At 44.6% G+C, this 20,349-nt stretch overlaps 1 protein-coding gene across 4 annotated transcripts; it reads left to right on the forward strand.

The window, feature by feature from the left end:
- Nucleotides 1-9,177: 9,177 nt before the first annotated feature.
- LOC140421524 (uncharacterized) lies at nucleotides 9,178-16,567 on the forward strand. 4 transcript variants are annotated; one of them, XM_072506315.1, is made up of 2 exons: nucleotides 9,178-9,611; nucleotides 10,348-16,567. In XM_072506315.1, exon 2 carries the CDS (start codon nucleotides 10,624-10,626, stop codon nucleotides 11,380-11,382), a length of 759 nt encoding a protein of 252 aa, XP_072362416.1. In that variant the 5' UTR covers nucleotides 9,178-9,611; nucleotides 10,348-10,623; the 3' UTR covers nucleotides 11,383-16,567. The 4 variants fall into 4 exon arrangements, with proteins under 4 accessions (XP_072362416.1, XP_072362418.1, XP_072362419.1 ...); XM_072506317.1 differs by having other exon boundaries at nucleotides 9,178-9,500; XM_072506318.1 differs by having other exon boundaries at nucleotides 9,178-9,433.
- Nucleotides 16,568-20,349: the final 3,782 nt, after the last annotated feature.

Below are 20,349 nucleotides of genomic sequence, written 5' to 3' on the forward strand. Positions count from 1 at the left end.
AGTTCGGGGCATATACATTCACTAACACCTCCCGGGTCCCCTGCAGCTTGCCACTCACCATTATATACCTGCCCCCCTTGTCCGCCATGATGCTCCCCGCCTCAAATGCCACCCGTTTACTGACCAAAATGGCCACTCCTCTGGTCTTGGCGTCTAACCCCGAGTGAAACACCTGTCCCACCCATCCTTTCCTCAGCCTCGTCTAGTCAGCGAGCTTTAAGTGGGTCTCTTGCAACATGGCCACGTCCGCCTTCAACCCCATCAAATGCGAGAACACGCGGGACCGCTTGACCGGCCCATTCAGGCCCCTCACGTTCCACGTGATCAGCCTGGTTTGGGGGGGGGGGGGGGATCCCGCCGACTAGCCATCTCCCTTTTTCGGCCAACCGCGTGCCCCCGCCTCCCTCCTCCAGCTCTCCACCCGGCGGCCACCCCGCCTGACTCTCCATCCATTCACCTCACCTGGCTCCCCTTCAGTCAGCAAAGCAGCACCCCTTCCCCCCCCCCCCCCCTCCACCCCCAAAACCCCCTGCACCCCCCACCTCCAAAACCCCCTGCACCCCCCCACCCCCAAAACCCCCTGCACCCCCCCACCCCCAAAACCCCCTGCACCTCCCCACCCCCAAAACCCCCTGCACCCCCCCCCCCAAGCATCCACTTAGCTCTGGTTTCCCCGCCATTGTGCTTCCGTCAGTCATCTCACCCATGTTGACCCCGGCCGCTCCCACCTCTATATACCAACTTTTAACTTGTTGCCTCCTTTGGGCCCCCCCCCTCCCCCCCTGTCCCCACAGGGGTAGAGGGGCAAGCGCCCTCTGGGACCTCCCCGTGCGCCGGACAACCCGTCCCGGGCATTTCCCACCCCCTAGCACCGAACACCTGGAGAACAAAACACCTGGAAAAGAAACAACAAAACCACCAACCAAACTAGGGCAGACAAGCCCATAAACTTATGCTTTACCCGCCGTCCTCCCCTCAGTCCCTCCCCACCCGCACATTTCACCCTCATACAAGTGTCCCTTAGTTCAGGTCCAGCTTCTCCTGCCTGATCAATGACCACGCCTCGTCTGGCGTATCAAAATAGTGGTGCCTGTCCTGGTATGTTACCCACAGTCTCGCCGGGTGCAGGAGCCCAAACTTCACCCCTTTACCATGGAGGACCGCCTTCGCCCGGTTGAAACCTGCACGTCTCCTCGCCAGCTCAGCTCCCAGATCCTGGTAAATTCGGATCTCGCCGATCTCCCACTTACTGCTCCGCTCTTTCTTCGCCCACTGCAGGACTCGCTCCCGGTTTGCCAAGCGCTGGAACCGTATCACCATCGTCCTTGGTGGCTCGTTTACCCGCGGCTTTCTGGCGAGAGCCCCGTGCGCCCCATCCAGCTCCAAGGGCCACGGGAAGGCCCCCGCGCCCATCAACGTCCCCAACATTGTGGCCATGTACGTGCTCACGTCCGCCCCCTCCACTCCTTCGGGAAGGCCCAGGATCTGCAGATTATGGCTCCGAGACCTACACTCAAGGTCATCCAGCCTCTCCTGCCATCTCTTATGGAGAGCTTCGTGCGCCTCCACCTTCACCGCCAGGCCCAGGATCTCGTCCTCGTTCTCCGCCACCTTCCTCTTCACCTCCTTGATCTCCTTCTCCTGCGCCTTCTGGGTCACCACAATTCTTTCCATGAAGGCCAGCATCTCAGTTTTCAGCTCCATAAAGCAGTTTTTAAGGAGCTCCTGCTGTTCTCTGGCCCACTGGGCCCACACCTCCCGATCTTCTCCGGCCGCCATTTTGTCCTTCTCGACCTTCTTCCCCGGGTTCGCGCGTCTGCCGGCTCCGCTCCTGGTTCTCTCCATGCACCGCCGAGGAGAGCCTCTCCCACGTCCGTTCCTGCGCCGGTCCCTCCCGTCAAGTACCGCCGCCGCTCCTTTTAGCGGCCCGAAAAACCTATCCCGGCGGGAGCTGCCGTTCGTGCGACCTAGCAGGTCATGGCCGCTACCGGAACCTGCTTATGTGTGAATGATATTCATGTGTGTCTGTTTCAAGTGTTGATGTTTTTCTGTCAAAATTGCAATCGCTGAGCAAACAGCTTACAAAACCTGGAGTCATGTTTTTTCTGGCCAGAGGCATGCTTCCAGGATATTTGTGATCAACATGTGGGAATATTAATCCAGATACAAATTCACACATGTAAGAGTGATATAATTTTAGTTTATTATGATTTATTGGAATTTGGGATATCTAAAATGATTTTAGTTTATCATGATTTATTGGAATTTGGGATATCTAAAATGATTATGGCATTTGGGATATCTAAAATGATTATGGCAAATCCTGTGTTGGATAGATTATGTGTTAAAACTTCTTGTCGGGTTCAAAAAATAATTATTCCTGATGCAAGAAGAATGACAGAAAAAATTCTGAGATCGAGAGAAATAAAAAGTGTGTACAATAGAGAATATTAAAGAAAAGGGGGTCCCATGTTTCTTACTCGGTCAAAACAAAGAGAGGCGGTGACGTAATGGTGTCCAGTTGAAAATTTTCAAAGGAGCAGAGAATTAATCCATGCCTGTTAACAGCTGAAGATGTATTTATATTTTTACACAAATTGGGAATTACAAATTTTAAGTTTGAATTGTCAGATATGTTCCGATTAATTAACCCATTTTGCCCCAAGCAGAATGGATCTTTTGTGTTTTACTTTCCAGGTAACTGCAAGTGGAACAAGATTTGCAGCAGCTTCAGGAATTTGCGAATTTATTTGATAGAATCATTGCATCGTAGAATCACAGTAGTGCGGAAAGAGGCCATTTGCCTATCAGTCTGCACTGACCCTCTGTGGGAGTGCCCTCCCCAGGCCCCCTCTATCCCCATATACCTACCTAACCTACACATCCTTGGATCGTGACCAACACACCTACCCTGCACGTGTTTGGGCTGTGGGAGGAAACCTACACAGGCACAGGGAAAAAGTGCAAGCTCCCCACGGCTAGAGTAGAGCCCGGGTCCATAAGACCATAAGACATAGGAGCGGAAGTAAGGCCATTCGGCCCATCGAGTCCACTCCACCATTCAATCATGGCTGATTTCAACTCCATTTACCCGCTCTCTCTCCATAGCCCTTAAATTCTTGATTTCTCGAGGAATTATCAACTTCTGTCTTAAAGACACTCAACGTCCCGGCCTCCACCGCCCTCTGTGGCAATGAATTCCACAGACCCACCACTCTCTGGCACTGTGAGGTGGAAGTGTTAAACACCGTGCCGCCCCCTTTGTAAGACTTTCAATTTTGCAGCAATAGTCGACCTGATTTAAAATCCAGTCAAAGGGTGGGTGGGCATTCAGTGAGAAGTTGTAACACAGAATTGATGGAGAAGCGCGAGGTTGCATTCACCAGTCTTAGACAAGTCTGAGCAACAGCGTCAGCATTAGGTTTGCCAGATTTTACTTGCTCCCTTCCACATACATGGCCATAATAATGGGAATTATTACTTTGCCGTACCAACCCAACAATATGGAGATTCTAAATGATCTGAAGTCTGTTACTCCAACAGGCAATCAGCAGTTGCTGCTGGATAGAGGATATTCTGAACATGGGAAGATTGAAAATGATCTCAGATGCTAGAAGGGCTCCAGGGGAGTGTCTATTACTCAAATGGGCGGCTTACAGTAGTTCAGGACAAGAGGAACAACCAAGTTGGATATATGAACATTGAGGCAGATTGGAGTTGAGGGAGTGAGTAGGGTTGGGGAAGAACGATTAGAGGAGGCCAATGTGACGACGGGATACGGCAGAGTGAATGAAGAGCCAAGAACAGGATGGGCGATAGGTGAACAAGGCGGGATGCAATTAAAAATGAAATCTATTTGATGGGTAACAAGAACAACGATGATGTAAAAAAAAAACATCCAGTTTAGCTGGTGTCCATGGACATAAGGACAAAGCCTATTTTGAAGAAGAGATCCTACAACTTCAGACAAAGAAGAGATGAACTGGACATTAATACAAATCTGAAAGCCAACAACATTGTTGTTCGAATTTGAAACACTTCTGTGATGTGAAAAGACAATGTAATTGAGCAAGTTACTGTAAAACAAATGGGTAATTTAAGACAAAGAACAAACAATCACAATGTTACTGTCTGGAACCAAATGGAAATGTTGATTTCTGTTTTAAACATGAAGGTATATCATTGGACTGCTAGATAACTCCAGGGCTCATGGTTGGGGTAGGATTAAGTAATTGAGGGTAGACGAATGAGACAGGAAATCAAACCAGGAAATGGGAATTGGAATATTGGGTGCAATTCAATGGAATATTTCAATCTGGCCTTAATATGAAGGGGAAAGTTCAGAGGAGGCTAATACATTGATAAATTTTCTCTTGGTAATGCTTGTGTCCTTGTCTATGCTTTTATTTAAGAGAACAAAAATTTGATACTCTGGCCACCACCCAAGGCATCTGGATCATACGTGGAGAGATGAGCAACAACTTTGAGATCTTTTGATAAGATCACAAAAGGTTCAAGAATGTGTGGTTATGACATTGGGGGCACTGCGTACGTGTGCAGATGAGTTACGTGTGAAGAAACTAATAGGCAGGCTTGCCATTATGCATTGAAGAGCAGGCCCCATGCAGGCACACTACTTGACATGGCCGGAAATGGTAAATGGGGCCAACAGAGAGAAACACCATCATTAAGTGATCAAGGCACTGACACACATTCCATAGAGAAACTGACTTAAAATAATTGGGATAGAATCAAACACACTGTTACCTGTCGAAACGAGCACAATTGAAGTGACAGGGCAAATTATTTGGATAAGAACAAGTAAGGGGCTGCTAGCAAGTAAACCCGATGAGGAATATCCATAAGGTGGATACAGACAATTTGGAGAGCTGGAGAATATTTTAAGTCCATGCATGATGTTATTTTGAATGATATTTGAGTGAGATGCTTTGCAAATGGAGAGTGTCCGAGAGAAAGGGGTATCAATCCAATTATTCAGAGATCACATTCAAGTTACAATAGATTGTGGAATAAGATGGAATTTATCACAAGTTATGAAAAGAAAAAAATCAGATTAGAAAAGAAAAACAAAGTGAATTTTCTCCCTGCACAGATCACCCCACTCAAGGCTAAAGAAAGAAGTGACCAAGAACAATAATGAGATAAGGGGTGGAATAGTAAGATCTCACCCTGCGACAACTGGAACCGTATTATACATCACTCAAGTTGAAATTACATTTATTTTAGTTTAGTTAACACATAATCTGTGTATGGCAACTCAACATGATTTTATAGTCAATTTTGGATCAAAAGCTTATCCCATGACCCGGTCTTAGCATCACGCTCAAAATTGACAAGGAAGAAAGAACATATGGCCTTAAGACAGTGATGTGAGACGTCAAGGATGAACAATTACTGATGCAAACTATCAGATCAAAGAAGTAAACGTGCCATTACTGCACGACAAGTTTTTCGCTTTGTTTTTTTAAAAAATGGTGCTGCAAAGACAGCCAAAAAGTTAATAAACTGGCAGTCATCATAGAAAAGGTAGCAAATGACACCTCAACAGCCTTGTTCAGGATTTCCTCTGAAATGCGAGCTATCCGACCTGTGGCCTTGCAAATTCGAATAGCTCTGGATTATATTCTCACCAAGAAAGGTGGACATGTGCCCTGATCGGATCGGAATGTTGTACTTAGATTCCAGATCACTTCAAAGAGATCATTAATTTGGCAAAATACATTAAAAGTGAGGTTGAAAATCTCAAAAAACCCGAGTCCAGCACTCTTCGAGTTGGGATGTGGAGTGGTTGGGATTCTTGGGAGTTTCAGTGGTACAAAGCCTGGTTATGTTCTTTGTAGGTTTTTTTGCGATATATCTTGTATTTGTGATAATCAAATGTATCTGTAAAAGAATGTCAAAAACGCCGAGTCAGAAATGAAGGGTGCTTACTATTAATTTCTCATCAAATACTGTAAATGTGTTCATTTTTATGGCACTTGTTTCTTTGCTTTACTTTGTACTATTGTAATTGGTCTATTCGATTTTTATTTTGAATAATCAAAAGGGGAGAAATGATAGATTACAGATTTATTGATTCACTGATTTATTTAGTTGGAACCTTTAAGAATTGATGCAGTATAATTTTTAAATTCAGTACTTAGACAGAAAATGGAATGTCCAAAAAGCCAAATCCCGAGTCGCCACACTCCGGTGCCTGTTTGGGTACACGGAGGGAGAATTCAGAATGTCCAATTCACCTAACAGCACGCCTTTTGGGACTTGTGGGAGGAAACCGGAGCACCCAGAGGAAACCCACTTAGACATGGGGCGAACATGCAGACTTCGCACAGACAGTGACCCAAGCCGGGAATTGCACCTGGTTACTGCCGCAGTGAAGCAACATTGCTAACCACTGTGCTACCATGCCACCCTGAAACATGGGTTCAGATAAAAATATGAGAATTGCTGTACAAAGCTCACATTCTTTCAAGAAAATGTGCATAAAAGCCTTTGTAACGTAGAGACCATTGTTCCACAATACATTTAGTAATAAGAAAGTATTGTAGTCTTAGCAACAGGAGAAGAATGTACAAGAGTCTTAGAAACAAGCAAGGTTAATGCAGAACACCTTATCTTTGTAGAATTGGTACACGTGACGGGCACATATAGACATTTAATTAAGTTGATAGACATTAATGAATCTTAAGTACTGACCAATGCCCGGATAACAAATCATGTTTTGTGACAGATAGTTGTTTGAATAAATCAGAGAGCCTCACTCAGCTGAGAATTAGAACCAATGAGTGTAAATAAGGGGTTCGACCATTGATAAGAATTTCTTTAAAAATAAGGATTCATGATTAAAGTTTTTGTTCTGAATCTATGCTCTTAATAAATTCTGAACCATCTATTGATTTTTGAATGTTTTCGTTAAACTCTCTTTGTTTTGCTGTATTATTTGATCTGAGTTTTGATTTATTTTTATTTAAGAGAATCAAGGTGAATAATTAGCAATAAAGTTGTATTTTTTGGACACCTCCAATTCTTATTTTGAAGATAAATAAAAGATTGTAACATGGCAAGTTTGATCAAAGTATTCAAAGTGAATTGAATTTCTATCTGAAAAGAAAGAATATGCAAGGTTACGGGGATAAGGCAAGGGAGTGGGGCTAGGTAGAATGTTCTTTCAGAGAGTCAGCACAGACTCGATGAGTCGAATGGGCTCCCCTTGAACTGTAACGATTCTGTAGTTCTGTCAGCACAGGTCCTCCCTCATCAGCACTGGAATTGAAACTCCGATCATGACATTAACACCAGAACCACAATGGAATTTCAGAAAACTGGGAAATCCTCCGAAAGGCAACTGACACCAACATCAGGTGAATTTCACCAACCAGCCAAAGTCTTCAACAGATTGATAGGATTGATGAAAGCTCGGAGTTTAATCTGGGAGACGGTGAACCAGAGGAAAACAGAAACCAACCTGACTTGGACTTACATCGGCATTAATTCATTGTTGCCGGGTGATAATCCTGTAACTCGTTAGCTCATACCATTGTGAGAGCACCTTCACCACTCCGATTGCAGCAATTGACTAAACATCACCATCAAGGGAAACTGCTGATTGTCAGTCGATTGTTTCAATTCTTTCATGGGATGTGATCATTTGTTGTCCATCCCTAATTGTCCTTCCAAAGTTGGGGGTGAGCTTCCTTCATTAATCGCTGCAATCTAAGTATTGTTGGTGTACCTATAGTGCTGCTAGGAAAGGAATTCAGCCCAGAGACAGTGAAGGCACAACAAAATACCTCCAAGTCAGAATGGTGTGTGGCTTGGAAGGGTAATTGCAGGTTGTAATGTTCCCGTGCTCCTGCTGTCCATATTCTTGTAAGTTAGGGGGTTTGGAAGGTGCTTTCAGAAGAGGCTTGGTGAGTTGCTGGTTATGCTAGCGATGCCCATTTCCCAATAATAAATTTTCAAAATATTGTAGACATAAAAAGTCTCAACAGAATTAGATTTGCTGACTTTAAACACAGCCTTTAATCAGTCTGTGTTTTTAGACTCAGTTCTCAGAGCAACATCTGTAACAAAACAAAATAAAACACGATCAACATCTTGGGGCTGCCATTGACCAGAACCTGAATTGGACTAGCCATATAAATAGCATAGCTACAAAAGCAGGTTAGAAGCTAGGAATTATGTGGCAAGTACATGCCCAACATCTACAAGACACGAGTCAGGAGTGTAATGGAATACTCTCCACTTGCCTGTGTGAGTACAGCTCCAACAACACTCAAGAAGCTTGACACTATCCAGAACAAAGCAGTCCATTTGCTTGGCACCTAATCCACAAACATCTACTCCCTCCAGCACAATGGCAGCAGTGTGTACCATCAACAAGATGCATTGCAGAAATTCACCAAGGCTTATGCAGCACTTTCCAAACCCACATCCACAAAGGATAACGGCAACAGACACAACGAAATCCCCTCTCCTGGAAATTCCTCTCCAAGCCACTCACCATCCTAAATTAGAAATATATCGCTGTTCCTTCACTGTCGCTGAGTCAAAATCCTGGAACTCTCTCCCTCTTGGCACTACGGCTGTACCTACACCATATGGACTGCAGCAGTTCACCAAGGCAGCTCGCCACCACCTGCTCAAGGTCAGTTATGGATGGGCAATAAATACTGGCCTAGCCAACGACGCCAACATCAAATGAATGAAATTTTAAAAAGCAGAAACACTGCAGATGTTGGAATATCAAAATATAAAGAGCAAATGTTGGACATACTAATCAGATTAGACCGCATCTTTGGAGAGAAATGAACAGAAACGAGGCCTTCTGTGCTCAATGGACACCAAAGGGCTTGGACTGCTTTATCGACCCCAGTCAGTTTTCACGTTTTGATTTGATGTTTTAAGTTTCTGTTCCTCTTTGTTCTTTTTGGGCCATGCTCCGTTTGTTCTTTGCAGGAACGGCCCCCTTTAATTTATCTCTAAATTAATTTAGTTCTTCTATTTAGTTGATTGGGCCCTAAAATAAAACAGCAATATTATAGGTTCAGGTCTGATCTGCGGTCAGCCTGCAATAAAACAGCTGATGAATGGTAGCCACAGTCCCCACAATCCTCCGCGGCCCAGTAACCGCTCTATCCAATTTGCTCATTGCCCAGGCGCTGAGTGCGCATGCTCCAGGGCCAGCCAGCCGCGAGGCATTCTGGGTGATCCTATTGTTCCAAGTCGGAAGGAACCGGGAAGCGGTGGCGCAGATGGGCTGCAGTAAACTGGTAAAGATATGGAACCCCAGTGGGATCCATGGAGCCAGCTCTGAACGGGGAGAGTTTCTCAATCCCGAGTGAATGCCGCAGGCCGAAATAAGACCCTGCGGTACCGAGTTTGTGGCTTCGGGTCCGGTGCCTCTGATCAGGTCCGGGTGAACGGCCGCCATCTTGGTTCAGCGAGGATAAGAGCGCATGCGCTGGCGTCAGAGTGACGTAAGAGAATGGGCAGGACTTTCAGGGGTCTCTTTTCCAACTGTCCTAATGCCCGGGCGAGTCCTAATGGCGACAGGTTTTTAAGAGCTTAAATCGATAATTGGCAGCACGGTAAGCACCGTGGTTAGCACTGCTGTCTCACATGTTCGAATCCGAGCTTGGATGGCTGTCTTTGTGAAGTTTTCACTTTCTCCCGCGTCTGCTTGGGTTTCTTCCCACAGTCCAAAGATGTGCAGGTTTGGTGGGGTTCTGCAGATAGGGTGGGGGAGTGGGCCGAGAGAAGGAGCTCTTTCAGAGGGTCGGGGCAGACTCGATGGGCTGAATGGCCTGCACGGTGGAGATGCTAATGTGGATGTTACAGCCCCTGTATCGTTACCGGAAGAGGCTGCTCCTAAATGCTTTGTGATACGTTAACTCCACATTCCTAGCTTTGCTGCTCAGAGGGGTCTGTGCTAGACGGAGCAGAGGGTCTGCTCCTGGATCTGTTGAAAACACCAATTTGTAAATCCAGATGGGTGAGCTCTATGGGGGAGAATGTAGGGCTTCCTCTGACTGCTGGCCTCTCTTCCGTGGTCTTTTCCATGTTTAGGTAGCCCTGGAACGGAAACATGAGGTGTCCACCAGTACACTTCATACCTTCCACAGCTGTTGGTACCTCAGGGTGCAGAGTGCTTCTGAGACACGGAAAACAACATTCTGGTTTAGTGAAAAAGTTTTCCATGTTTTTGTTGTGATTTTGCCTTCTTTTACTTTGATTGGGCAACATATTTGGGGAAATTAGAATTATTTGTTCTGAATTTCTATCCTGGGCAGACAGTGATACTGACACAGTCAACTCCTTTTACAGGGGATTGGAAGGAGAGGATTTGACACATTCATCATGAGTTGAACATCACCAGCCTTTGAATGTGGGAAAGGATCTGAAACATCAGTGTGACTGGAAAAGCACCGAGACCCACACAACACACACCCGGGTGAGAGAGTTCCAGTGAACTGACAGTGGAGAGAGCTTCAACTATTACACAGCCTGAAAAAAACATCACATCATTCGCAGTGAGGAGACACTGTACAATTATTCTCTGTGTCCACAAGGCTTTAACTGATTATCCAATCTAGTGGCACCATGGTGAAACAGTGGAAATGTGTAGACTGTGGGAAGCGTTTCAGATCCCCATCACAGCTGGAAATTCATAAACGCAGTCACACTGGAGAGAAGTTATTCACCTGCTCCACCTGTGGAAAGGAATTCACTCAGTCATTCTGCCTAACGACACACCAGCGAATTCACACCGGAGAGAAACCCTACGATTGCTCTCATTGTGGGAAGAGCTTCCGGTCTTTATCCAACCTCACTGAGCATCTACGGGTTCACACTGGAGAGAGACCATTCCACTGCTCTGAATGCGGGCAGAGATTCACTTGTTCTTCCCACCTCACTCTACACAAACGTGTCCACACTGGTGAGAGGCCGTTCGTCTGCTCAGTGTGTGGGAAGGGATTTATTAAATCGGCGACCCTTCTTGAACACCAGCGTGTTCACACTGACGAGAAAGCATTCACCTGCATGGAGTGTGAGAAGAGTTTCAGTCGTGCAATTAGTCTTCGGGATCACCAGCGAATTCACACAGGGGAGAAACCCTTTACCTGCACTGAATGTGGGAAGGGATTTGCTTTGAAATCGCAGCTTCGGTCACATAAACTTGTTCACACCGATGAGAGACCATTTCAATGTTCTGACTGTGAAAAGAGCTTTAAAAGCAGAAGAGATTTGACGATTCACCAGCGAATCCATTCCGGGGAGAAGCCGTTCACCTGCCCAGTGTGTGGCAGAGGATTCACTCGGACATCCGGTTGTCTCAGACACCAGAGAGTTCACATGTGATTACAGGGATTGGATTCCTACATCCAGGAATGAACCATGTTATTCTGACAGTTCAGATTTATTTCCTTTGATGTTAAACTCCAGCCCAGTTAATGGAATTAATAGAATGGACCTGAATTGTCTTTGATTTGTCTAAGATAAGAGGAGACTGATTGCTGTCCTCTTGCCGACTATTCCATTGTTGGGTCTTTTCTCCTTTGTTAATGGAAGATTTGTATTTATAAAGCGCCTTTCACAACTTCAGGCTGTCCCAAAGTGCTTTACAGACAATGACGTTCTTTTGAAGTGTAGTCACTGTCGTAATGTAAGAACAAAGAAAAATTACAGCACAGGAACAGGCCCTTCGGCCCTCCAAGCCTGCGCCGATCTAGATCCTCTATCTAAAACTGTCGCCTATTTTCTAAGGATCTGTATCCCTCTACTCACTGCCCATCTTAAATGACGCTATCGTGGCCACCTCTACCACCTCTGCCGGCAATGCGTTCCAGGCACCCACCACCCTCTGCGTAAATAACTTTTCATGCGTATCTCCCTTAAACCTTTCCCCTCTCACCTTGAACTCGTGACCCCTAGTAATTGAGTCCCCCCTCTGGGGGGGAAAAAGCTTCTTGCTATCCACCCTGTCTATACCTCTCATGATTTTGTAGACCTCAACAAGGTCCCCCCGCAACCTCCGTCTTTCTAATGAAAATAATCCTAATCTACTCAACCTCTCTTCACAGCTAGCGCCCTCCATACCAGGCAACATCCTGGTGAACCTCCTCTGCACCTTCTCCAAAGCATCCACATCCTTTTGGTAATGTGGCGATCAGAACTGTACGCAGTATTCCAAATGTGCCCGAACCAAAGTCTTGTACTGTAACATGACCTGCCAACTTTTGTACTCCATACCCCTTCCGATGAAGGAAAGCATGCCGTATGCCTTCTTGACCACTCTATCGACCTGCGCAGCCACATTCCAGGTACAATGGACCTGAACAGCCAGATCTCTCTGTACATCAATTTTCCCCAGGGCTTTTTCATTTACCGTACAGTTCGCTCTTGAATTGGATCTTCCAAAATGCATCACCTCGCATTTGCCCGGATTGACCTCCCATCTGCCTTTTCTCCGCCCAACTCTCCAATCTATCTATATTCTGCTGTATTCTCTGACAGTCCCCTTCACTATCTGCTACTCCACCAATCTTAGTGTCATCTGCAAACTTGCTAATCAGACCACCTATACCTTCCTCCAGATCATTTATGTATATCACAAACAACAGTGGTCCCAGCACGGATCCCTGTGGAACACCACTGAGCACAGTTCTCCATTTTCAGAAACTCCCTTCCACTACTACTCTGTCTCCTGTTGCCCAGCCAGTTCTTTATCCATCTAGCTAGTACCCCATGAGACTTCACTTTCTCCATCAGCCTACCACGGGGAACCTTATCAAACGCCTTACTGAAGTCCATGTATATGACACCTACAGCCCTTCCCTCATCAATCAACTTTGTCACTTCCTCGAAGAATTCTATTAAGCTGCTAAGACATGACCTTCCCTGCACAACCATGTTGCCTATCACTGATAAGCCCATTTTCTTCCAAATGGGAATAGATCCTATTCCTCAGTATCTCCTCCAACAGCTTCCCTACCACTGACGTCAGGCTCACAGGTCTATAATTACCTGGATTATCCCTGCTACCCTTCTTAAACAAGGGGACAACATTAGCAAATCTCCAGTCCTCCGGTACCTCACCTGTGTTCGAGGATGCGGCAAAGATATCTGTCAAGGCCCCAGTTAGTTCCTCTCTCACTTCCCTCAGTAACCTGGGATATATCCCATCCGGACCTGTGGACTTGTCCACCTTAATGCCTTTAGGAATACCCAACACATCCGCCTTATGCCGACTTGACTTAGAGTAATCAAATATCTATCCCTAACCTCAACATCCGCCATGTCCCTCTCCTCGGTGAATATCGATGCAAAGCACTCGTTAAGAATCTCACCCATTTTCTCTGACTCCACACACAACTTTCCTCCTTTGTCCTTTGAGTGGGCCAACCCTTTCTCGAGTTACCCTCTTGCTCCTTTATATATGAATAAAAGGCTTTGGGATTTTCCTGTAGGAAATGCAGCAGCCAGATTGTGTACAACAGGCTCCAACAAACACAAATAAGATGCTGGAAATACTCAGCAGGCCAGGCAGCATCTGTAAAGCAAGAAAGTGAGTTCAAAACCGAACTATGATTATGACCAGATTATCTGCTCAGTGCTCATCACCGCGGGCTTTATATTGAGCAGTCAACCTGAGAGAACTTCCTCCTTTGAAATATTATCAGCAGAACTTTTACGTCCAGCTGCAAGAGCAGATGGGGTTATATTGGAAGGTTTCCTCTGAAAGTCATTGCAGTATTCCCTCAGTACAGTGCTGTATTCCCTCAGTACAGTGCTGTATTCCCTCAGTACAGTGCTCTATTCCCTCAGTACAGTGCTGTATTCCCTCAGTACAGTGCTCTATTCCCTCAGTACAGTGCTGTATTCCCTCAGTACAGTGCTGTATTCCCTCAGTACAGCATCGGAATACCAGCTGGATTTTATGGTCATGTTTCTGGAAGTGAAGTTGAACCCACATCCTCCTGACTCCGAGATGGGAATGCCACCACTGAACAATAACACCTCATCATTAACTCAAGATTATTTCCGTTCTCACATCTTTGGTTGTTCTCCTGAAAACATTAACCCATTGGGCTCTCGGACAAAGCCAAATGGATTTGACAGGCGATGCTGGTTTCCAGGGTTTGTGCTGATGCTACAGCAAGAGATCAAGAAGGTTTTTATTTCTGAATTCAAGAACTGGCATCAAGTATCATAACATGGTGACAATTTGAACTCAAGGCATTGCCTTTCAGAGACTTTGGCCTTAACCATTCAGGCCATTTGTTACTTTCTGAGAGAAAGAGCTTGAGATGGGAGAGATGGAACTTGCCTCCAAACCAATTGCCAGGACTTCTGATTCTGATGTAAAAATACCATTTAAAATCAGAGTCTGCATAATTGTTGCCAAAATTGATAAAGTAAAATTATAGCTTTTCTATTTCAAACTTCGAAAGGGAGATTTACCTGAAGCTGAGGGGGATTATCAAATATTCAGAACAAAACCTGATGACAAACGGTCTGGGTGGTTCCCGGGAATCGGAAAAGAAAGTTTCATTTGGGGAAATAAATTGAAGATTAAGAAAACCCGCCAGCCCCACAATACGGCAAATTGAATTTGAACTAATTTTGAAAATAAGAAACATACAAACTGTTGATACCTCGAATCAAATTGGAATGTCTGCTTCCTGTTTTAAAGATAGTAGAAGTATTGGACAGTAACGTTTCTCTAAGCCTCATGAATGAGATATCTAATGGGATGTGTAAAATTGTATAAGAGGAAGTGATTGAGCACAGGAATAAAGTTAAGGAAAAATAACCCCCCTGAATGGGAATTGGAATACCTCACTGTGGGTGTAGTTCAGTGGAATATATCGAGGTGGTATTGATGTACATTTTAATGAAGGGAAAGGGTAGATGAGACTAATAAATTGATGGCTCTCTTGGAGATGTTTGTATCCTTGTGGATGAACTTTCAAAGAGAATTGCATTTGATAAACTGGCCACTGCCTAAGACATTGAAGCATTCAGGGGAGATGAGCAAAGATATTTACAGACACATATAAGTGGGACGAGGCAGTAAGTTTCAATAGAAATGATTCATTTTCAGGTGAGCTACATTTTATATTTACTGAAGTAAGCTAATAAGATCAAGGAAGCCATTGTGAAACGTAACATTTAAATGAAAAGGGCATTTTGTATTCAGCAATTGATCGATTGTATTAATCAATGTGTGTATTAATTATTCACTCATCAGAAACAAATTATTAATTTAGTGTGCCTCAGTTGATTTTAATTGAAGATTTAATAATCTGGAAGTGGTTGTGTTAAAAGACTTGGTTGTACCTAAAACTGTGTAAGCCTGTTTTAAATTCTATATTACAGCTTCTGTGAGAAGGAATGTATGATCTGATATGATGGTTAGCAACGATTCTTCATACCCTTGGTAACCTTATTTGGAACTGGAAGGTCACACAACACTGGGAGGGACACATTAAACATTCCCATTGTATCCCGATCTGCGACATTTACCCAAATGGTTAAAACCCAATCAAACCGATTCAGGTATGAAATTGACCAACCATTGAGTTCTAATCAGTTTATTCAAACTGAGGGAGGATCTACTTAGGTACTTCAAACCCGAGGAGAAGGTCTGTTGCCAGCCAAGTACTGGAATCCCCAAAGCAAGATTCCCATCAGAATTGTCAAAGAAGGGGTACAAGAGGGATTATGTTTTTACAGCCTGATCAACCAAGAGAAATGGTAAAAGTCTGTTTTGTGTCGATCAGTTTCCTCTTTTCCTTCTGTATCGATCAGTTTACCCTTTTCCTTCTGTATCGATCAGTTTGCCCTTTTCCTTCTGTATCGATCAGTTTACCCTTTTCCTTCTGTGTCGATCAGTTTACCCTTTTCCTTCTGTATCGATCAGTTTACCCTTTTCCTTCTGTATCGATCAGTTTACCCTTTTCCTTCTGTATCGATCAGTTTACCCTTTTCCTTCTGCATCGATCAGTTTACCCTTTTCCTTCTGCGTCGATCAGTTTACCCTTTTCCTCCTGTGTCAATCAGTTTCCCCTTTTCCTTCTGTATCGATCAGTTTCCCCTTTTCCTTCTGTATCGATCAGTTTACCCTTTTCCTTCTGTATCGATCAGTTTACCCTTTTCCTTCTGTATCGATCAGTTTACCCTTTTCCTTCTGTGTCGATCAGTTTACCCTTTTCCTTCTGTGTCGATCAGTTTACCCTTTTCCTTCTGTGTCGATCAGTTTACCCTTTTCCTTCTGTGTCGATCAGTTTACCCTTTTCCTTCTGTGTCGATCAGTTTACCCTTTTCCTTCTGTGTCGATCAGTTTACCCTTTTCCTTCTGTATCGATCAGTTTACCCTTTTCCTTCTGTATCGATCAGTTTACCCTTTTCCTTCTGTATCGATCAGTTTACCCTTTTCCTTCTGTGTCGATCAGTTTACCCTTTTCCTTCTGTGTCGATCAGTTTACCCTTTTCCTTCTGTATTGCTGTGTATCTTTATTTTAAATAAATTTATTTCAATTTACCATCGGAAATTCCTGTCCTTCCTAATCGTTAAGTCTTGTTCAAACTAAAACAATTGAGTGAACTGTTTATAAACACTGGTGGTTTGGTTGATTGCAATTAGACTTAAACAATTCTAGGTTTTAATATGAGATCACCTGAAAGTCTCTGAATTGTCTGCATTGGATGGAGCCCTTGTAGCCTCATGCAAGCATATCGGTGTGAGTGTGCAGATGTGATTTGTCAGATGTAAAATGACTAATTCAGAAATGCTTTGTGAAATTCACTGAAGAATGAATCCCAGACGTGCTCAAACTGTGTCATAGGCCAAACTAGTTTCAGCTGATGCTTCATCAATGACCGGAGTCCCATGATAAGGTCAAAAGGTGGGATGCTCGCTGATGACTGCACAATGTTCACCATTTGCGACTCCTCAGTTACTGAAGCGTCCATGGCCAAATGCAGCGAGATAATATCTAGGTTTATACAGACAAGTGGTAAGTTGCATTTGTGCCACACAAGTGCCAGACTATGACCACCTCCAACAAGAGAGGATCGAACCATTGCCCCATGACATTCAATAGCATTACCATCATTGAATCCCTCACTGTCAACATCCTAGGGGTTACCATTGACCAGAAACCAAACTGAACTAGCCATAAATATTGTGGCTACACGAGCAGATCAAAGACTAGGGATCCTGCGGCGAGTAACTCACCACCTGACTCCATAAAGCCTGTGCACCATCTGCAACACACATCAGGAATGTAATGGAATACTCCCCACTTGTCTGGATGGGTGCAGACCCAACAACACTCAAGAAGGACAAAGTACTTGATTGGTACCCTATCCACAAACATTCACTCCCTTCACCACGTATGAAAAATGGCAGCTGTGTGTACCGTCTCCAAGATGCACTGCAGTAACTCACCTCGGCTCCTTGGGCAGCACCTTCCAAACTCAGGAATACTACCATCTAGAAGCAGAATGGCAGCAGATACCTGGGAACACCACCACCTGGAAGTTCCCTCCAAATCACTAACCATTCCTATTTGGAAATATATATATTTGAAAATATATATTACTGTCACTGGGTCAAAATCCTTGAACTCCCTCCATAACAGCACAGTGGGTGTACCCACACCTAAGGGACTGCAGCAGATGAAGACGGCAGCTCACCACCACCTTCTCCAGGGCTTCTAGAGATGAGCAATAAATGCTGGCCTAGCCAATGACACACACATTCCATAATTTATTTTGAAAATGTGACCGTAAAAGGAGAAAACATTTTTAAATCACCAAGGCATGGACTCATACTCCAATCAGGACAGAACAAGAAACACTGGTTATGGTCAACAGGAGTAGGATTTAAGTAAAAAGGAATTGAGTTTGGACAATTGGAGGCTTGGAAGAAATAATACTGAATTAGAACGATCCACAAGATGGATACAGGCAAAGGGAGAGCTGGAGAATCTTCAAATCCAAGCGCGATCTGTCACTTTAATGTTTTGTCTTATTTGCTGGTAAATTAAAGTCGCCATAGCCCCAGATGACCAGAGCCTGCTTTCCGCTTTGAGGGGGAGAGCTGACTGGTGGTGATTTAACTTGAGGATCACCACACCTCAGGCGAGGGGTCAGATTGCAAAGGCGGGGCCTTCATGAATAACCTCAGCCGGTTCAGGAATTCAACTTGCGCTGTTGACTTTATTCTGCATCACAAACCAACTGTCTGGCCAACTGAGCTCAACCGGCCCCCAGTTATTTCCTAGTATTTTAGAATTAGCGTCTCTGCTTAGGATAAGGAATATCATTGAGAGACGTGCGGCGTGCTTATTCAAGTAAATACTAATGAGCTACTTTTACCAGTTTCAGTGTGTCTTCTCAGGTATGTAATCAAGAAATCAGGGAAACAAGCTCATATCTTATAAAAAGCTGGATTAGCCAAAATTAATTGTGAGAACTGAGAGGGAGGAACTGACGGAGATCAATATTAGTAGAGAAATGGTGTTGGGGAAATAGATGGAAGTGAAGGCTGATAAATCCCCAGGGCCTGATAATCTGCATCCCAAAGTACTTAAATGAGTGGCTCTAGAAATAGTGGATGCATTGGTGGTCATCTTCCAGGATTCTATAGACTCTGGAACAGTTCCTGCAGATTGGAGGGTGGATTATGTAATTCCACTATTTAAAAAAGGGAGGTAGAGAGGAAACAGGGAATTATAGACCAATAAGCCTGATGCAGGAAGTGGGGAAATTTCTTGAATCCATGATCAAGGTTTTATAACTGAGCTCTTAGAAAACAGTGGCAGGATCGGACAGAGTCTGAGGGCAGCACGTTAGCATTGTGGTTAGCACAATTGCTTCACAGCTCTAAGGTCCCAGGTTCGATTCCCAGCTTGGGTCACTGTCTGTGCGGAGTCTGCACGTTCTCTCCGTGTGTGCGTCAGTTTCCTCCGGGTGCTCCGGTTTCCTCCCACAGTCCAAAGATGTGCGGGTTAGGTGGATTGGCCATGCTAAATTGTCCTCAGTGACCAAAACTGCCCTTAGTGTTGGGTGGGGTTACTGGGTGATGGGGATAGGGTGGAGGTGTGGGCTTGGGTAGGGTGCTCTTTCCAAGAGCTGGTGCAGACTCGATGGGCCGAATGGTCTCCTTCTGCACTGTAAATTCTATGAGTCAGCATGGATTTATGAAGGGAAAATTGAATTTTAAGGATAGAACTAGTAGAATTGCTTTTTTAAAAAATTTAGAGTACCCCATTCAATTTAGTGTGGCCAATCCACCTACCCTGTACATCTTTAGGTTGTGGGGGAGAAACCCATGCAAACACGGGGAGAATGTGCAAACTCTACACAGACAGTGACCCAGAGCCGGGATCGAACCTGGCACCTCGGCACCCTGAGACAGCAGTGCTAACCACTGATACATTTACATTGTTGTATCCAACCTTGTGCAAAACCTATCATGTGAGCGTTTGATGGGCCAATGTAGAGCACCACTCCTCCACCCTATCCCCGTAACCCCACCTAACCACTGGACACTCAGGAGAAATCTTTTAGAATGGGCAATCCACCTACCCTGTGCATCTTTGGATTGTGGGAGGAAACTGGAGCACCCGGAAGAAACCCACACAGATATGGGGAGAAATTGCAAAATCTACAGTCACCCAAGGCTGGAATGAACCCCCCTCCCTCTGATCTCCAGTCAGCCTTTGTTCGAATGAAAAGAGCCCCAGTTTCTCTAATATCTCCTGGTAACTAAAGCCTCTCTTCCCTGGGATCATCTCGGTGAATCTCTTCTACACCCTCTCCATGGCCTTGACATCCTTCCTGGTGTAAGATCCCCAAACCCTGATCTGATATTCCAACTACAGCCTAACCAATGATTTGTCCAGGTTTACATGACCTCTGTCCTTTTGTGCTCCACACCCAGAATTATAAAACCTTGGATCCCATGTGTTTTTTAAATACTTTATCAACTTGTCCTCCCACATTTAAAAGTTTGTGTATCTGAATCCTTTTAGGGTTTGGGAGATATTAACATAACATGGCTGAAATACATTGACATCCAATGTCTGATATAATGTGTGTTATGGAAGAAAAAAGTTTAGTCTGAGTTAGAAACTCAAGCAGGCGCTTCACTGCAGACAGGTCGCCGTGGAAACACTGATAAGACATTCCATTCCACAGAATCGACTCATTGGAAACTCTAGTCGGAACGGGGAGAGGACAGAGTTTGTCTGTTATTAACCTCAACATAAACTTAAACCAGAGTGAATAATAGAACAGATTGAATTCTAATGTGTG

This window comes from Scyliorhinus torazame, chromosome 5 (genome assembly GCF_047496885.1).
Source record: "Scyliorhinus torazame isolate Kashiwa2021f chromosome 5, sScyTor2.1, whole genome shotgun sequence".
Lineage (NCBI taxonomy): Eukaryota > Metazoa > Chordata > Chondrichthyes > Carcharhiniformes > Scyliorhinidae > Scyliorhinus > Scyliorhinus torazame.

Excerpts from the sequence above, each read along its gene's own strand:
- LOC140421524 (XM_072506315.1), top strand. The coding sequence starts at position 10,624 with ATGGTGAAACAGTGGAAATGTGTAGACTGTGGGAAGCGTTTCAGATCC.